The 15,228-nt window shown below is 33.2% G+C and overlaps 2 protein-coding genes across 4 annotated transcripts in view; one reads left to right on the plus strand and one right to left on the minus strand.

Moving 5' to 3' along the window:
- Window positions 1-1,698: 1,698 nt before the first annotated feature.
- On the plus strand, window positions 1,699-13,535 carry LOC118646310. 3 transcript variants are annotated; one of them, XM_036288903.1, is made up of 3 exons: window positions 1,699-1,750; window positions 4,578-4,697; window positions 12,123-13,297. In XM_036288903.1, exons 1-3 carry the CDS (start codon window positions 1,710-1,712, stop codon window positions 12,187-12,189), a joined length of 228 nt encoding a protein of 75 aa, XP_036144796.1. In that variant the 5' UTR covers window positions 1,699-1,709; the 3' UTR covers window positions 12,190-13,297. The 3 variants fall into 3 exon arrangements, with proteins under 3 accessions (XP_036144796.1, XP_036144797.1, XP_036144795.1); XM_036288904.1 differs by having other exon boundaries at window positions 13,142-13,297; XM_036288902.1 differs by lacking the exons at window positions 1,699-1,750; window positions 4,578-4,697 and having other exon boundaries at window positions 12,220-12,745; window positions 13,142-13,535.
- LOC118646309 overlaps window positions 5,387-15,228 on the minus strand; it is a 35,023-nt gene continuing 25,181 nt past the window's right edge. Inside the window, exons 4-8 of the mRNA XM_036288901.1 lie at window positions 7,280-7,504; window positions 7,160-7,201; window positions 6,844-7,076; window positions 6,553-6,721; window positions 5,387-5,505 (exon numbers count right to left, since the gene is read on the minus strand). Of these exons, the coding sequence (XP_036144794.1) occupies window positions 5,408-5,505; window positions 6,553-6,721; window positions 6,844-7,076; window positions 7,160-7,201; window positions 7,280-7,504 (767 nt within the window). The 3' untranslated portion in view covers window positions 5,387-5,407. The remainder of the gene's footprint in view (window positions 5,506-6,552; window positions 6,722-6,843; window positions 7,077-7,159; window positions 7,202-7,279; window positions 7,505-15,228) is intronic.

The raw sequence follows: 15,228 nt of genomic DNA on the forward strand, positions 1-15,228 counted from the left end.
ATTTTATAGATGTTCTATTTTTGTCAAATTTATGACGTTTTGTCTTATATAAAAATTATTTTAGACATCTCTAGCGAAAAAATTTCTACGAAATTCTAAAAAACTACAAAAATTTACAAAAGTGTTCCAATTCGAGCATTTTTTTGTAGTTTCTACAGAAAAATGCTAAATTTAAAACAGACTTTTGTAAATTTTTGTAGTTCTTCAGAATTTTGTAGAAAATTTTTCCACCAGGAATTCCAAAAGCTAGGTTTATTTTTTAGTTTTAATTATTTTAAATAAAATACTTTATACTTATATTTTATTATTTTTATTTTATTATTTAAAAAAATTTTTTTATGAATAAAAAATTTTATATTATATATTTCAATTTTATTTCATGTTTTCGTGATTACAGTTTCGTGGAAATTACAGAGATACTGGATTCAGTCACATTTTACAGCAACTTAAGCGCAACACTATTATCATCCGGTTTATTAATTGTCAAACTGTTGTCAGAAACGTTGTCAGAAAGGTTAATTATTTCCAATAACAGTCTACATACGCGATACGTACGAGAGTTAAAAAATTGTGTTGTATTAACGTATTCACACTCGGCTGCGTTACACACCAAACCGAGATAAAACGTCCTAACACACACGTGATACGTGCGAGAGTTCAAAAAATTGAGACGGGATAAACACGTCGATCAACTTGATCGCATCACACGGCAGATTTGGTTATGTGTGTCATTCGACGTCTTAAAAACGTTTTTCTAAGACGTCGTAAAGACATCTAAATGGCGTCTCAAATAAGATGTTTTAAAAAGACGTATTTTAGACGTCTTAAGAGAGACGTCTAAAATAAGACGATTTTAAGACGTCATAAAGACGTCTTTTGGTAAAGTCTCAAAGATGTCGCTTTTAAGACGTCTTAAAAATGTCTTTTAGACATGCGTGTTGTCTGGGTTTGTTCTGGTTGCCTACACTTTTACACTTCTACGAAAAATATAAGTTCTTATTGGTTTATATTTTTAACCAGCCAATGAGAACTTATACTTTTCGTAGAAGTGTAAAAGTGTAGGCAACCAGAACAAACCTAATAACTGCAGCATGCAAGTGATCTCGTCTAGGCAACAAATGATTGTGACTCGTCAACTATAACAGAAATTAAATTTTATGTTTATACACACACATACACACACACATATATATATATACATAGGCTACAGAGTAGACTGTATAAAATCTTATTGTGTGCCATTGGCTTTGCCTCTACCTGGTTGATCAATTCGCCAATATATTCCATCACAAACTCGTCTTTAACAAAAATGATGGTGCTCGGCTGACGCTTGCTTGCTCGTAGGCTCTGATTGTTCCCGTTGCTGCAATCTCTAATCTCGTTGCTGTTCTTTATCGAGACCTTCGTCGTAATCCGCGTACACTTCGCCGTCGTCTATTACCATCTGTAATTATACGTTTAGAATTCGTCGCTGTTACCGTGTACACGTAACCGTTCTGTTTACGTACGTAGGTCAGAGCCTACGAGCAAGCGAGCGTCGGCCGAGCATCTATCATCATTCTCGTTAAAGGAGAATTTGTGGTGGAATATTTTAGCGAATTGATCAATCAGGCAGAGGCAAAGCTAACGGCACACAATGAGATTCTTTGCCGCTCTCGTAACTTATAATTTCTGAAAATTTTTAGGATTTTTACCTGACTGTGTAAAACATGCCGATAACCAACGGAAACCTAACCACTACTACGGCCGAGTGAGTCCCAGATGCGCACAGTAATAAACGGACACAGCAAGCTGAGTGAAACGGACACAGTAATAAACGGACACAGTGCGAAACGGACACAGACCAAATGCGCACACTGCACATGCGCACGGATCAAATGCATACATGGAAAGTCGCAAACCCATGTGATGCAGTGAATGCTTTGCACGCGCGCGCACACACACACACACACACACACACACACACACACGGGGGTGCAAGGGGGGCTCTCGGCCCCCCTCCCGCACCCACCCCATCCAAGTCGCTAACCTATGTGAACTTTACTCTGCTTGCAATGTACATGGATTGCATTTGGTCCGTGCGCACGTGCAGTGTGCGCATTTGGTCCGTGTGCATTTGGTCCGTGCGCATTTGGTCTGTGTCCGTTTCGCACTGTGTCCGTTTCGCTCTGTGCGCATTTGGTCTGTGTCCGTTTGTTACTGTGTCCGTTTCGCTCTGTGTGCATTTAGTCTGTGTCCGTTTGTTACTGTGTCCGTTTGTTACTGTGTCCGTTTATTACTGTGTCCGTTTGGTCTGTGTCCGTTTGTTACTGTGTCCGTTTCACTCAGCCTGCTGTGTGCGTTTATTACTGTGCGCATCTGGGACGCTCCCCTACGGCCATATTGCTTTTTAGTTTACTTGTGCATGCAGATGGTGTTGACGGAGCGAGTACAAATAAGGATAGCATATGGACATACAAAGTGGTCCATTTTAGGATATCCCTTCAATGTCCACAAATGTATATCTTATGGATATCTTTATAAGGTCCATGGACATCAGGACAAGAAATGGACATAAAACGGATATTCATAGGATATTCTGTGCTGTCTGGGAGGGAGTTTTATAACAAGGCCATTCGGAAGCATTTTTTTCTGTAATATTAAAGAAAACGGTTGATCACGTTTTGATTAATATATTCGTGATCAACAAACGATTTTACATCCAATAATGCCTTTGAAAGTGAATTTGTATGAAAAATAATATTTGTCTAGTAAATTTACAATGATGTGGGCTTGCTACCTGCCCAAATAGCACTGGATGTTCCAAGGACGTCCATTTTAAGTCCAATTCAGGTCCGCATGTCCATGGACATAAAATGGACATTCATAGGATATTCATTATTGGAATTAAAACAGATGTTTTATTCAGAACGTCCTATGCTCGATATCTGATTTATGTCCGTACTTGGATCTTACTTTTATATAATTTATCTTTATTATTTTTATTATGTAATCTAAAAGAAATATTGTAAATTATATATATATATATATTATTTACAATATTTTAAATTAACATTAATTTATAAATAATAATAAATTATATTATTTTTAATTTTCAAAAGGTTTATTTTAATTGTTCTACTTTTAGATATAATATGAAATATGTAATATGAAATAATACGTATTATTTTTTTATTTATTATTAACATTATTAATTATTGGTATTTTTTTTAATGTTTGTTATAATATGTTATTGTTTCTTTTTCGTTTTTTATCGTTTTGTTTTTTTATTTTCGTTTTTTTCTTTTTTTTCTTTTTCGTTTTTTTTTTCGTTTTTTTTTCCGACCAAAAGAGGGATACAGCAATTGGTCTGAGTCAAGCGCTGTCTCTGACTTAGTTTACACCGAGCACTTGGTACACGTATCAAATAGTAATTAACTAGTGAATGTGTTTAATCATTGGCTCATCAGCTTAAATTCACTATCGATACGCGTACCAAGTGCTCGGTGTAAATTAGGGCTCTGTCTAACCAGTAGCATAATAGGCGCTAGACAGAGAAAGAAATTGACCCGGACCATGTCTTCTCTTTGTCTTTCTGCCGGACACTTTTCAAGAGCTTTTTGCAGGAAATGCGCTGTCCATGCTTAAAATGGACGTCCGAATGTCCAGAATCGGATATCTACTGGACATACAATGGATGTCCTTGTGCTATCTGGGTGGGTCGTAAGATATTATAGAATATCTTACAATATCTTATAATATTTTAAGATATTTTTTTGGGATATCAAAATATATTACTAGGACATCATTTGAGATCTTAAGATATTTTACGATATTTTAAGATATTTTTGTAGGATATCCCGAGAGCTACTCATTGAGATATCCGTGGGATCGCCTTCATCTGTCTGGGATAATTTGGGATATCCTCAGGATAAAGGACGGAATTCATAGACCGATCTTAAGCTCAAGCATTGTCTTAAGTCTAGCTTCGAGCCGACTTGAGACTTACTTAACCAATGAAATAACAGCATTGACGTCTCAAGATCGTGCTTAAGCTGGAACTTGAATAAGATTCGACTATGACCTAGTTTACACCGAGCACTTGGTACGCGTATCAAATAGTAAATGACTAGTGAATGTGTTTGATCATTGGCTGATCAGCTTAAATTCATTACTTGATACGCGTACCAAGTGCTCGGTGTAAACTAAAGCTATGAATTCCGGCCAAAGTGTGCTGTGTGGGTATGCCACTCAAGAACGGTTTTTTCTAATTTCTACGAAAACGGTTGACCACCAAACGTTTTCATTAGTTTATTCGTGACCACCAAACGATTTTAAATCTGTTGACGCCTTTGAAAGTGAATTTGTATGATAAATAATATATATTTGGGGAATTTTTAGTGATACCAAAACCAGTGATACTCAAAAACTGTTTTTTCTAATTTCTACGAAAACGGTTGATCACCAAACGTTTTCATTAGCATATTCGTGACCACCAAACAATTCCGAATCGAATGAGCTTCTTGAAATTAAAATTGGTGCAAAAATAAACAATGTCGGGCTAACTTCACACCAAAATTTTATTTTTGATATTACAGGAGAACGGCTAACCACCAAACGATGGGACTGGACTACCAAAAAGACCACCAAACAACCACCAAACAATACCAATTGGTGAAAATTGATAAAGCTGAAGTTGGCTGGCTAACTTCACAGAGGTTGTGTTCAGATTTATAGCTATTTCCTGATTGGTTCTTAAGCTTATGTTTACGTCTTATGCTTATGCTTACGGAAATTCATGTGCGATGGCCTTTATACAGCAAAATGCTCGGTCTATACTTACTATGCTCTAGTTTATACGGGAGCGCCCCGATTGACCACGTCCCAATTGACCACCGCTTTTCTAATTGGCGGTCCAACGGAAAAACTCTAAGCATTCATTGCTGTAAATGGTTGTGGTCAATTGCAACGTGGTCAATCGGGGCGCTCCCGTTTATACCGAGCATTTGGTACGCGTATCAAGTAGTGAATTTAAACTGATCAGCCAATGATTAAACACATTCACTAGTTATTTACTATTTGATACGCGTACCAAGTGCTCGGTGTAAACTACCCAAAGAACACATTATAGTCAAAATGACATCACATTGATGTCATAATTACGTCACAACAGAAAGAGTCAAAATGATGATTTTTGGTTACAAAATTTGACGGTTTATTGACGTCAAAAAAATGTCATTATGCTATTAATATATTTATTAGTAATATTTAGTATTATAGTAATATACAGGTAAACGTGAAACAAATTTATTAAAATTTTTATTTCTTATAATTAGAATAGATATAAAATTGAATAAACTATATATATATATATATATATATATATATATATATATATATAAGTATGAACAAAAGCAAAAAACTGAATTTACACCACTCGCTGACTACTGGTATTAAACCAACGTTTTACGTAATCTTCAGGTTTCTTCAGGTTGGTTGTTTTACCAAATTTTTGCAAAATAGAAGCTGCAAAATACAAAAAACAAATTATTTAATAAACTTATTTCTTTTAAAAAACATCAAAAAAGTGTAATGTACAAAATGTACATTATATCTACAGATTTTTTAATGTCTGTTTCCATTTATTATTGCGCACATCAATACATTTAACATAAACCTCTTTATATTAAGAATGTAGAAAAATGTGTACCCAGATAGCACAGAGACTCAAAAAGAACTCAATTATATGTCACAATTATGAATTCTTTTTGAGATGCAAAAATTATTTTAATAAAAAAAATCTCAAAAAGAATTTATAATGGGTGACATAATTGGTGACATACAATTGAGTTCTTTTTGAACTCTCTGTGCTATCTGGGTAGTGACTTTCTCCCCTCCCCCTACACACACACACGCAACACACATATATGTAAAATTATATATAAATAATATATATAATAATTTTTAATTTTTAGTATTATTTTTAAAGTGATTTACATAAATTAATTATTTTAAAAATACAACTTGTCTTTGTTTACGATTAAATTTAAAACTGTCGATCGACATATTAATTTTTGAGAAAAGCGTTGTCAGCTGTTATGAACTTTACAACGCTCTTCTTAAAAATCAATATATCGATCGGCTAGGACAGCTAACCGACCTACCGGGCGCAACAATACATTTACTTATTAATTATTTTAAATACAATTTTAAAACAATGATATCGATCGGCCAGGACAGCTGATCTAACGAACGCAACGATATAATATATAGATAAAAAATGAAAATATTTATACATACAGTGTATATTATACACACAATGTCTTATATTTGTAACTTGATTTGTAATTATAAAATGTGTATTATTTTAAAACTAAAAATAATTATATATATATATATATATATATATATATATATGTATATAAGATTATAAATTATTTTTTTATAAGATGATTTATGTTAATCGTTTCTCATTGGAAAAAATATTTTTAGATTCTTTCGAAATAACCTCTTCAGATTTAAGTTATCAATTGTAAATAGAATGGAATGAATAAAGCAAAAATAATTATTTACCTTGAATAGCCTCATATGTTTTGCTTTTATTAAAAGCAATTTTGGTTTTCTGAGTGCCTCCCCAGCTAATACATCTGGAGAGGGAATTCATAATTATTTTCGGGAGTACAGACTGTACACTAGCAACTTCTGATTCTTGACTCTTAATTTTTGCCGTAAAAACATCCACCTATATAACAATTTTACAAATTAATTATAAACATAATTTTAATTTTGTCAGAATATACAGCAGAAACAGAAAATATGTAATGTTAAACAACTAAAAGTTGAATTAATTGCTAATATATTTACCACATATAAAAATGCGTTGTCATCTGTGAGAATTTCTTCAAGATTTTCCCATTCTTCTTCTGTGCGTAGACGAAATGCTGGGATTCCATGTGGTCGCTTTAATTTTATTTCCTCTGGAAAAAGCTTCCTTAAGATACGATCTAACTTGACCTCCAAGTGATCAAGCTTAATGCGTATTTCTTCTTGAACTTTGACAATGTTGTCAATAAAATCCAATGTAATTTCTGTGCTCTCTGAAAATAATATTAATTGTAGTTTAACCAATTCTCTTTCATATTCCAATTAACATAGAAGTAAAAATATTAAGAATACTTACCGACACTTCTTTTTCCCTTCTCACAGAAAAAATCGTCAGAACCTGAAATTACAAAAATATATCGTATATAATTAAAAACAAATTAAATAATTGAGGAATAAGATAAAACATTATTTTTACCTTCCAAAGATTTTAGGGAATCTATCTTTACTGAACTCTCTCTACTACTAAAATTTTGTTCTGCAGGCATATGTTCTTCAAATTTCCATATGTCATTGTCACTACGCTCGTCACTGCTTTTGAAAATTTCACTTTGCTGCTTTTGATCTCTCAACTTTTGCAGTATGGAGGAAACTTCATACTCTGTTTGTGTACCAGGTAATATTTCTACATTAGAAGTTATATCTGAAAAAATAACTAATAATAAATAATTAAAGCTTACATTATTTACAATTGTTCCAATTAAACTATTGTTATATTTATTTTTTGAATTCGCGACATATTATGAAAAAAAAAAATATTTTGAATTGTGTAAACGGCTTTATATATATTTAAAGAATGATACTTAATAATACTAATAAATATCATTAATATTAGGTTATTTTATACAAAATGCTCTTAAAATGAGGTTATATTATTTGTCCTTTAGTTTTAATACTTAAACAAAAAGAAATGTATACCCTTTCTTATATACAGGGTGTAATGTAATCGGAAGCCATCCCGTAATGGAAAGATAGATGGGATCGAGATGAACATAAAAGTCCAATATTGTCTTGGGTTAGGTCTATCAATAATCGAGATATAAATTTTTCAAATTGTACGAATGAGAGCGCGCCGTGTGAAGAGCCGAGACGCTCGAGCTGTAGCGCGGCCCACTGTGTCGAGCATTGGCTGCCGGCGGCGGGGGGAAGAAGGAGAAGCAGTGCCGCTGCCTGTGCTTCGCCGCCTTCGCGTTTCATCGCACCGCGCCAACACTCGTGGCGATGGCAGCTATGCACATTCGCGATTACTTGACAAATTAGGAGTTAGCAAAGATATGACAAATTAAAACCATAATAAACTGCTGTCATTAAGAAAGTCGAAAGAGCGAAAGCGATAGATACTTATGGAATCTACAAATAATCTAATTTCTATCGTAATTGTGAATAAGTAAATTAATAAAAGTTTTTCGTACATTCACGAAAGATTCTTTCTTTTTCTTAAATATCTTATTTACAGTATCATACAATTCTAACTTTGCTTCTTATCGAATTGTGTCGTACTGTTAAATCCTTGATGAAAACATTAATAAAAAATTACCATAAATTCACGATTGATTTTTAAAGTGATAATTTTCTTTTATAAGTGTATTATAATATTTGCCGCATCAAATTCTCTCATCGTTTCTTATTGTTTTTTTTCCATGGAATGTTAAATTAACGAAGGTTTATCACGATTAATATCTACGATTGATTCTTCATACATTCTTATTTCGTAAATATTTAATTAGAAAATTATAAAATGCGCGATATATTCATATAATATGTTACACTTATTGTTCATAACACGATAGAAAAATATTTCTTGATGTAACGATTTCACAATAGATTATGTCTTCTACGATAATTATGCTTAGAGATGTTCAATATCAAATATTATTAATATAACGAAGAGTTTTTCTTTCATAACAATAGGGAACTCGGAATTTCTTTTATCTTTAATTACATTATTAATTACGACAGATTTTTACTGATTGATTCAGAATAGATATCAAGAAAAATACAAAAATCTAATTGATTTCTTTTTCGTAATCCATTATTTGTCTGAATAAAAAAAAAAAGAATTTCAAGAAGTGATATCATTGTCTATCGTTCTCTCGTTTCCTGTTAGGAAAGTATATTTTCTCGTTGGAATATGACAAAATATCTACGGAGACATCATGTTTAATAGTTCTGTTGGAATATGCCGTAAACTTAAGTTCTCTATTGTATAATTACAAAAGAAAACGCTTTGTTGTTAACCATACTGGTGACATTAACATCTCCAAGTATAATTACGATCGTATCGTATAATTTATCACGAAATCGTTAGATCAGGCATGATACAAGATATTTAAAAAAAAGAAAGAATCTTTCGTGAATGTACGAAAAACTTTTATTAATTTACTTATTCACAATTACAATAGAAATTAAATTATTTGTAGATTCCATAAGTATCTATCGCTTTCGCTTTTTCGACTTTCTTAATCACAGCAGTTTATTACGGTTTTAATTTGTCATATCTTTGCTAACTCCTAATTTGTCAAGTAATCGCGAATGTGCATAGCTGCCATCGCCACGAGTGTTGGCGCGGTGCGGTGAGACGCGAGGGCGGCGAAGCACAGGCAGCGGCACCGCTTCTCCTTCTTCCCCCCGCCGCGGGCAGCCAATGCTCGACACAGTGGGCCGCGCTACGGCTCGAGCGTCTAGGCTCTTCACACGGCGCGCTCTCATTCGTACAATTTGAAAAATTTATATCTCGATTATTGATAGACCTAACCCAAGACAATATTGGACTTTTATGTTCATCTCGATGCCGTCTATCTTTCCATTACGGGATGGCTTCCGATTACATTACACCCTGTATATTTGGGCAGCCTTTTATCACATGCCTTAATTATTGTCATTTTATCTTTTTCTTTTATATTACAATAACAAAAAAAGAATGATACGTTTAACGCATAAGCACGCATAAGCATCCAAGGAGAACGCTCTCATAATCACGTAATATATATATTGTATCATACATCTCACTCACTCCTCTAGTAATCCATAGTCGTAGGACTATAAAATATTAGCCACATTCCAATCGGTAATTCAGTCTGCCGCTTATGAGCTCCTATTTGTACATACTTTTCGGGTACACACTAAATGGAGAATATATAACGAGCCTAGCAGTCTAGTATATTCCCAGCTAGCCAGGCCTGTTAAAATCACATATCGTGAAAGCTTTACAGCAAGGATTGTTTCAATTTTGACAACAATTTTATGACAAGTAATTGTCTGTTGCTTTGTTTTCTAAAAGTTTCGAGCAAATTTACGGCAAAAGTTTTCATCACACGATGCTACAAATAACAGAGAAAGACTTGTACATAAATATTACGTATAGAAATTACAAGATTTGTTCCGACACGATAAAATGCAAAATTTAAGCAAATAACAGAGCAAACCTTGCTACACGACATGACAATAAATTTATGACAGAAACAGGAAATCTTGTTAAGCACAGAATAACAGCAAATTAGTAACAAGAACAAAATAAAACTTGCCGAGCATACTTTCGCAACAAAATTGCGACAAGATGTGTCCATAAACAGCTTAGTTTTTGTTGGCAAGGCTTGTTGCAAATAGTATGACGCACATTTTATGCAAATAACGGGGTTGCATTATCGAGTTTTAAACTTTATTTCTGACTTTACTATCTATCTTGAGATGGCGCATTTCTCGTGAAAAAGATTTATCTACTGGATTAATAATAGGGGCTCGTTGAGAACAGAGAACCAAGTACAATTGCACCATTCACATTTGATATTGGACTAATCAGTCTAATATTTCAGTCTAATAATCATTTTTGTTGATCTAAATTTCGACAATATTTGTCCTGTTCTTGCCACAAATTTGCTATCATATTGTGCATAGCAAGGTTTGCCTTGTTTTTGCCACAAATTTGCTATCATGCTATGTACAGCAAGGTTTGCTCTATTCTTGCCACAAATTTGCTATCATATTGTGTACAGCAAGGTTTGCCTTGTTCTTGCTGTAAATTTGTTGTTATGCTTTACTAGTAAATTTTACCCTGTTATTTGCATAAAATATGCGTCATACTATTTACAACAAGCCTTGCCAGCAAAAGCTAAGCTTAATGCGGACACACCTTGTCGTAATTTTGTTGCAAAGGTTTGCTCGAGTTTGCGGCAAACTTCGCGCAAAGTTTGCGTCATTTTGCTAGCTGGGTTATAGAAGTCTGTGGGTATAGCCAAATCATCACGAGTAAGTTGCGAGTTGCGAGTTCCGTGAGTTTGTAGTAGGTAACCTAAAAAGTACGACATAAATAATTTGATTATTACAATTAAAAATAATCTGTTTTTAATGTATGGTAAGATTATTAACTTCATTAAAATAGTAATTATATAACACAATCATGTATTTTTAAAGTATTGTCTAAAGTAATATTAAAGAGATTATTTTATTTACAAATATTTTATTTATTAATTTGTCTTTCAAGTTTCTATATTATAACGTATATCTAATGCATATCTAACGTATATCTGTTTACAGTATATCTTAATTTACTATGCACTTGTATTACAAATTAAAAAAATTTATTGTAAACATTATTATTAGTTTCACATTAGTGAAATATTCATGCATAATATTTATACATAAAGATATATGATTTTTTAAATCAATGATAACACCATGCAACTTATCATTAACAGTTGTTACAAGAAAGAAAAATATTTATACTTAAATTTTTATTTTACTTGTAATCTAAAAAATATTATTAATAATGATTTATTTAGTAATTTTACATAATTTATCTCATTTGTTTCAAAGTGTTAACACCATCCGTTTAATAAAAGATGACTTTTCTAATATATATGTTAGTTAATAATAAATAATAACATTTATTGAGAATCAATGTTTAATTAAAATATTAGGTTTTGAAATAATACCGTTATGATAGAAACTTGATAGACAAAATAAATATTTGTAAATAAAATAAACTCTGATATTACTTTAGACAATACTTTACAAATACATGATTGTGTTACATATAATTACTATTTTAAAGTTAATAATCTTATCATACATTAAAAACAGATTATTTTTAATTGTAATAATCAAATTATTTATGTCGTACTTTTTAGGTTACCTGCTACAAACTCACGGAACTCGCAACTTGCTCGTGATGATTTGGCTATACCGGACAACCGGACAGCATTGAGTTGTCACGAATCATGATGATAGTAGATGGTTGTGCTTATCATATATTTTGGTCCTAGAGAAAATTACTCGGATAGCCATTATCGTAAACACCCTTTAAAAACGGTAAGGAGCCAAAATCCATAAAAAACTAGGGGAGAATGTTGGCAATGATGGAAAATCTCTAGAATCCATAAATTTATTTCTGAAGTTGACAACACTGTTGTGCTTTCGGGAGTAGCATGGGATGCGTGTAGTGCAGAACCGTAATTCTGACAGATGGTGCGTGAAAGACCAAAATAACCTGGAGTTGGCACAAAGGAACAATTGGAGGTATATAAACATATGCACTGACTCCAAAAGTAACTTGGATATAATAAACTCTCCAGCGGATGTAAATAAAAATACTATTAAAAAACTAAATCCATGGGTAGAAGACATTAGACAAAGAATAAACGAGGCTGAGGGAGTAGGATGTAAAATTCGGTTTACATGGTGCCCAGCACACAAAAATATCAGTGGAAACGAGACTGCAGACAGCGCAGCAAAAGACGGAGCTCTAATAGGGGAACCTATAGATAACAAAATTGCCTTCTCAGAAGCTTTAGCATCATGGAGATCCAATTACAACCAGATGGAAGAAGACTACAAGGAAAGCATAAACATAGGAACAGGAAAATATTATATGAATAATTTCTCAGAAGTAAATATTGCCAAAGTAGCAAAGTATAAACTAGATAGAAAAGAACTATGCCTATTAATAAGAATAATAACAGGTTATCCGTTTACTAACTCTGTAAAGTTCAAATTTGGTCTAGTAGACTCACCGGAATGTATTTGTGGAGAATTAATACAAAACTTAAATCATATTTTATGGGCTTATCCCCTCTATAACGAAGCCAGAAATAGTTTACATAATAAATTATTTAATCTTAAATGTTATGCTCCTTTTACAATAGAAAGTCTTATATCAATGATTAACGAGAGAATAGCCAAGGCTGTAATTAAGTATATATTAGAGATAGATCTTAAGCTATAAAATTAGACATAAAGTTAATTATAAGCTTTGCTGAGTGGTTGCCAAGGGATTACCTTTTAGGCGGGAAGAGGGTGGCGTCCCCTAAACAACATAATCCAAGTATCGGATGACCAAAGAAAATCACTTAAGACACAGTCAACCCCTGGGATCTGTGTCTATCTGGTTGAAAATCGTGGTACTGTGTCCCCTGAGGGACAGAAAGCCATAGGGGAAGAAGAAGAAGAAGAAGACCAAAATAACCTCGCGGAGATGACAGGTCAGCAAGATGCAGGTTAGTGCTAAATATTAAACTTTAATAAGATTATTAATTTAAGATGTTTACAATACGAGTTACTGTAAACTGTCTTTGCTGTTTAATTCTGACTGCATTTACTATGTAAAGATTATCTTTCTTATAAAATTATGTGATATTTACATGTTTACTTTAATAATTAAATAAATAAATAAATAAAACCAGAGTTGTATTTATTAATTAATTTAACACTAAAGTCATTTGTGTTGTAACCCAGACAGCACCAGATATCGTACGAATATTATACTCTCATACGTAATGTACTGTGATCATACCGAATATACGTAAAACATTCATATAACGTCTCAATAGAATGTCATTTTGATATATCCTCAAGATAAACTTAGAATATAGCGACTGAACTTCGCAACTCCTACTGAATATACTGAGATTATATCTAATATACTCAAAACATCCGTAAAATATCCTATGATATATCTCATGTATATCTATCACATATTTCCAAAATATCCGCATAATATCGAAAGTGAATCATGTCAACGCTATCTATGATCTGTAACGTTACGCATTTTCGTCTGCCGTGTGATGCAGACACGTGGTGAAGTGTAGGGTGTGAACGTGCGAACACGAACTCACGGACAACGTGGTTTTCTCAGAAATTACGCCCAGATAACTCTGGTATGTACATAAGATATAATATAGTAACGTAAACTATAATAATATATATATATATTGTATATATACATATATTATTTAGGTTATAACCTACAATTATCTGAGCATAATTTCCCAAAGCACCCCAGCGTATTCAACAGATATTACGCTTCATTTTTTGCGATAGCTTCCTGATGTGCGAAATGATTAATTCCTCTTCTTATTTCTTCTTGCTAATTCTGTATGTTTAATTCCTTGTTCCTTATTCCTCTCATTATGCATGAGCCCATATAATGTGAACATATTGTAGACATATTGTGAATATACTGAAGATATACTTTAGACATACGTATAACATTCTTAAGATATATTCGGTATATTCTCATAAACTGCCAGCGAAATTCTATGAGATAAGGCAACGCGGACATAGTACGTTATGAGTATATACTCGCCATATCACAGACGTATCTCTAATATTATACGAATATTGCAATATACTTTCGCAATATCCTATTATCGTTCTCATAATCTACATGTGCTGTCTGGGAAAGATCCTAAATTAATAATCTCAGATCAGTCTTTCTATAATAGTATTGATATTACAATGTAAAATTATATTATTATTACCAAAATACCAAAAATAATATAGAATTATTATTTTTTAAAAGATATAAACGTATAAATCCTTTTTTGTAAAAATTTAATGATTATATAGATCCATCAAAAATAAAAGATTAATTAGTAATGTAAGCCCCAATAAGAGGATGCGGCCATAAGCTCCCGACCTAAGGGAGCGCCTGCGCGATACGGCGCTAGCGATAGCGGCCTAAGGCCTCAAGCGGTTGGCTTGAGGAACGCATGTGCTGCCACCGGGAGACCCCCCGGCGGCAGGAAGTAGCAGTAAAGCTGGTTACACACACTTTCCGTAGAACGTAACAGTAAGGTTTCGACATGTTGGATTGGACGACCGTAACAGTAAGCGACTAAATCAAGTACGTGATTGGTCAAAACCTTACTGTTACGTTCTACGGAAAGTGTGTGTGACCCGCTTAATAGTTGAGGGAGTGAGGGGAACGAACGTGCGTGAAGCGGAAGGAAGAAAGTTAGGGATACGAATTCCATGCACAAGCGTTGATCGTGTTCGTCACGTTGTTAAAGAGTGTTCGGAAATATATATTGGTGCCAAAGAAGTGCGGTGACTATATTATTCTTTTCCCTGCCAGAATCCTGTCCTCAGCTT

The sequence above is a fragment of the Monomorium pharaonis genome, chromosome 6, assembly GCF_013373865.1.
Source record: "Monomorium pharaonis isolate MP-MQ-018 chromosome 6, ASM1337386v2, whole genome shotgun sequence".
Lineage (NCBI taxonomy): Eukaryota > Metazoa > Arthropoda > Insecta > Hymenoptera > Formicidae > Monomorium > Monomorium pharaonis.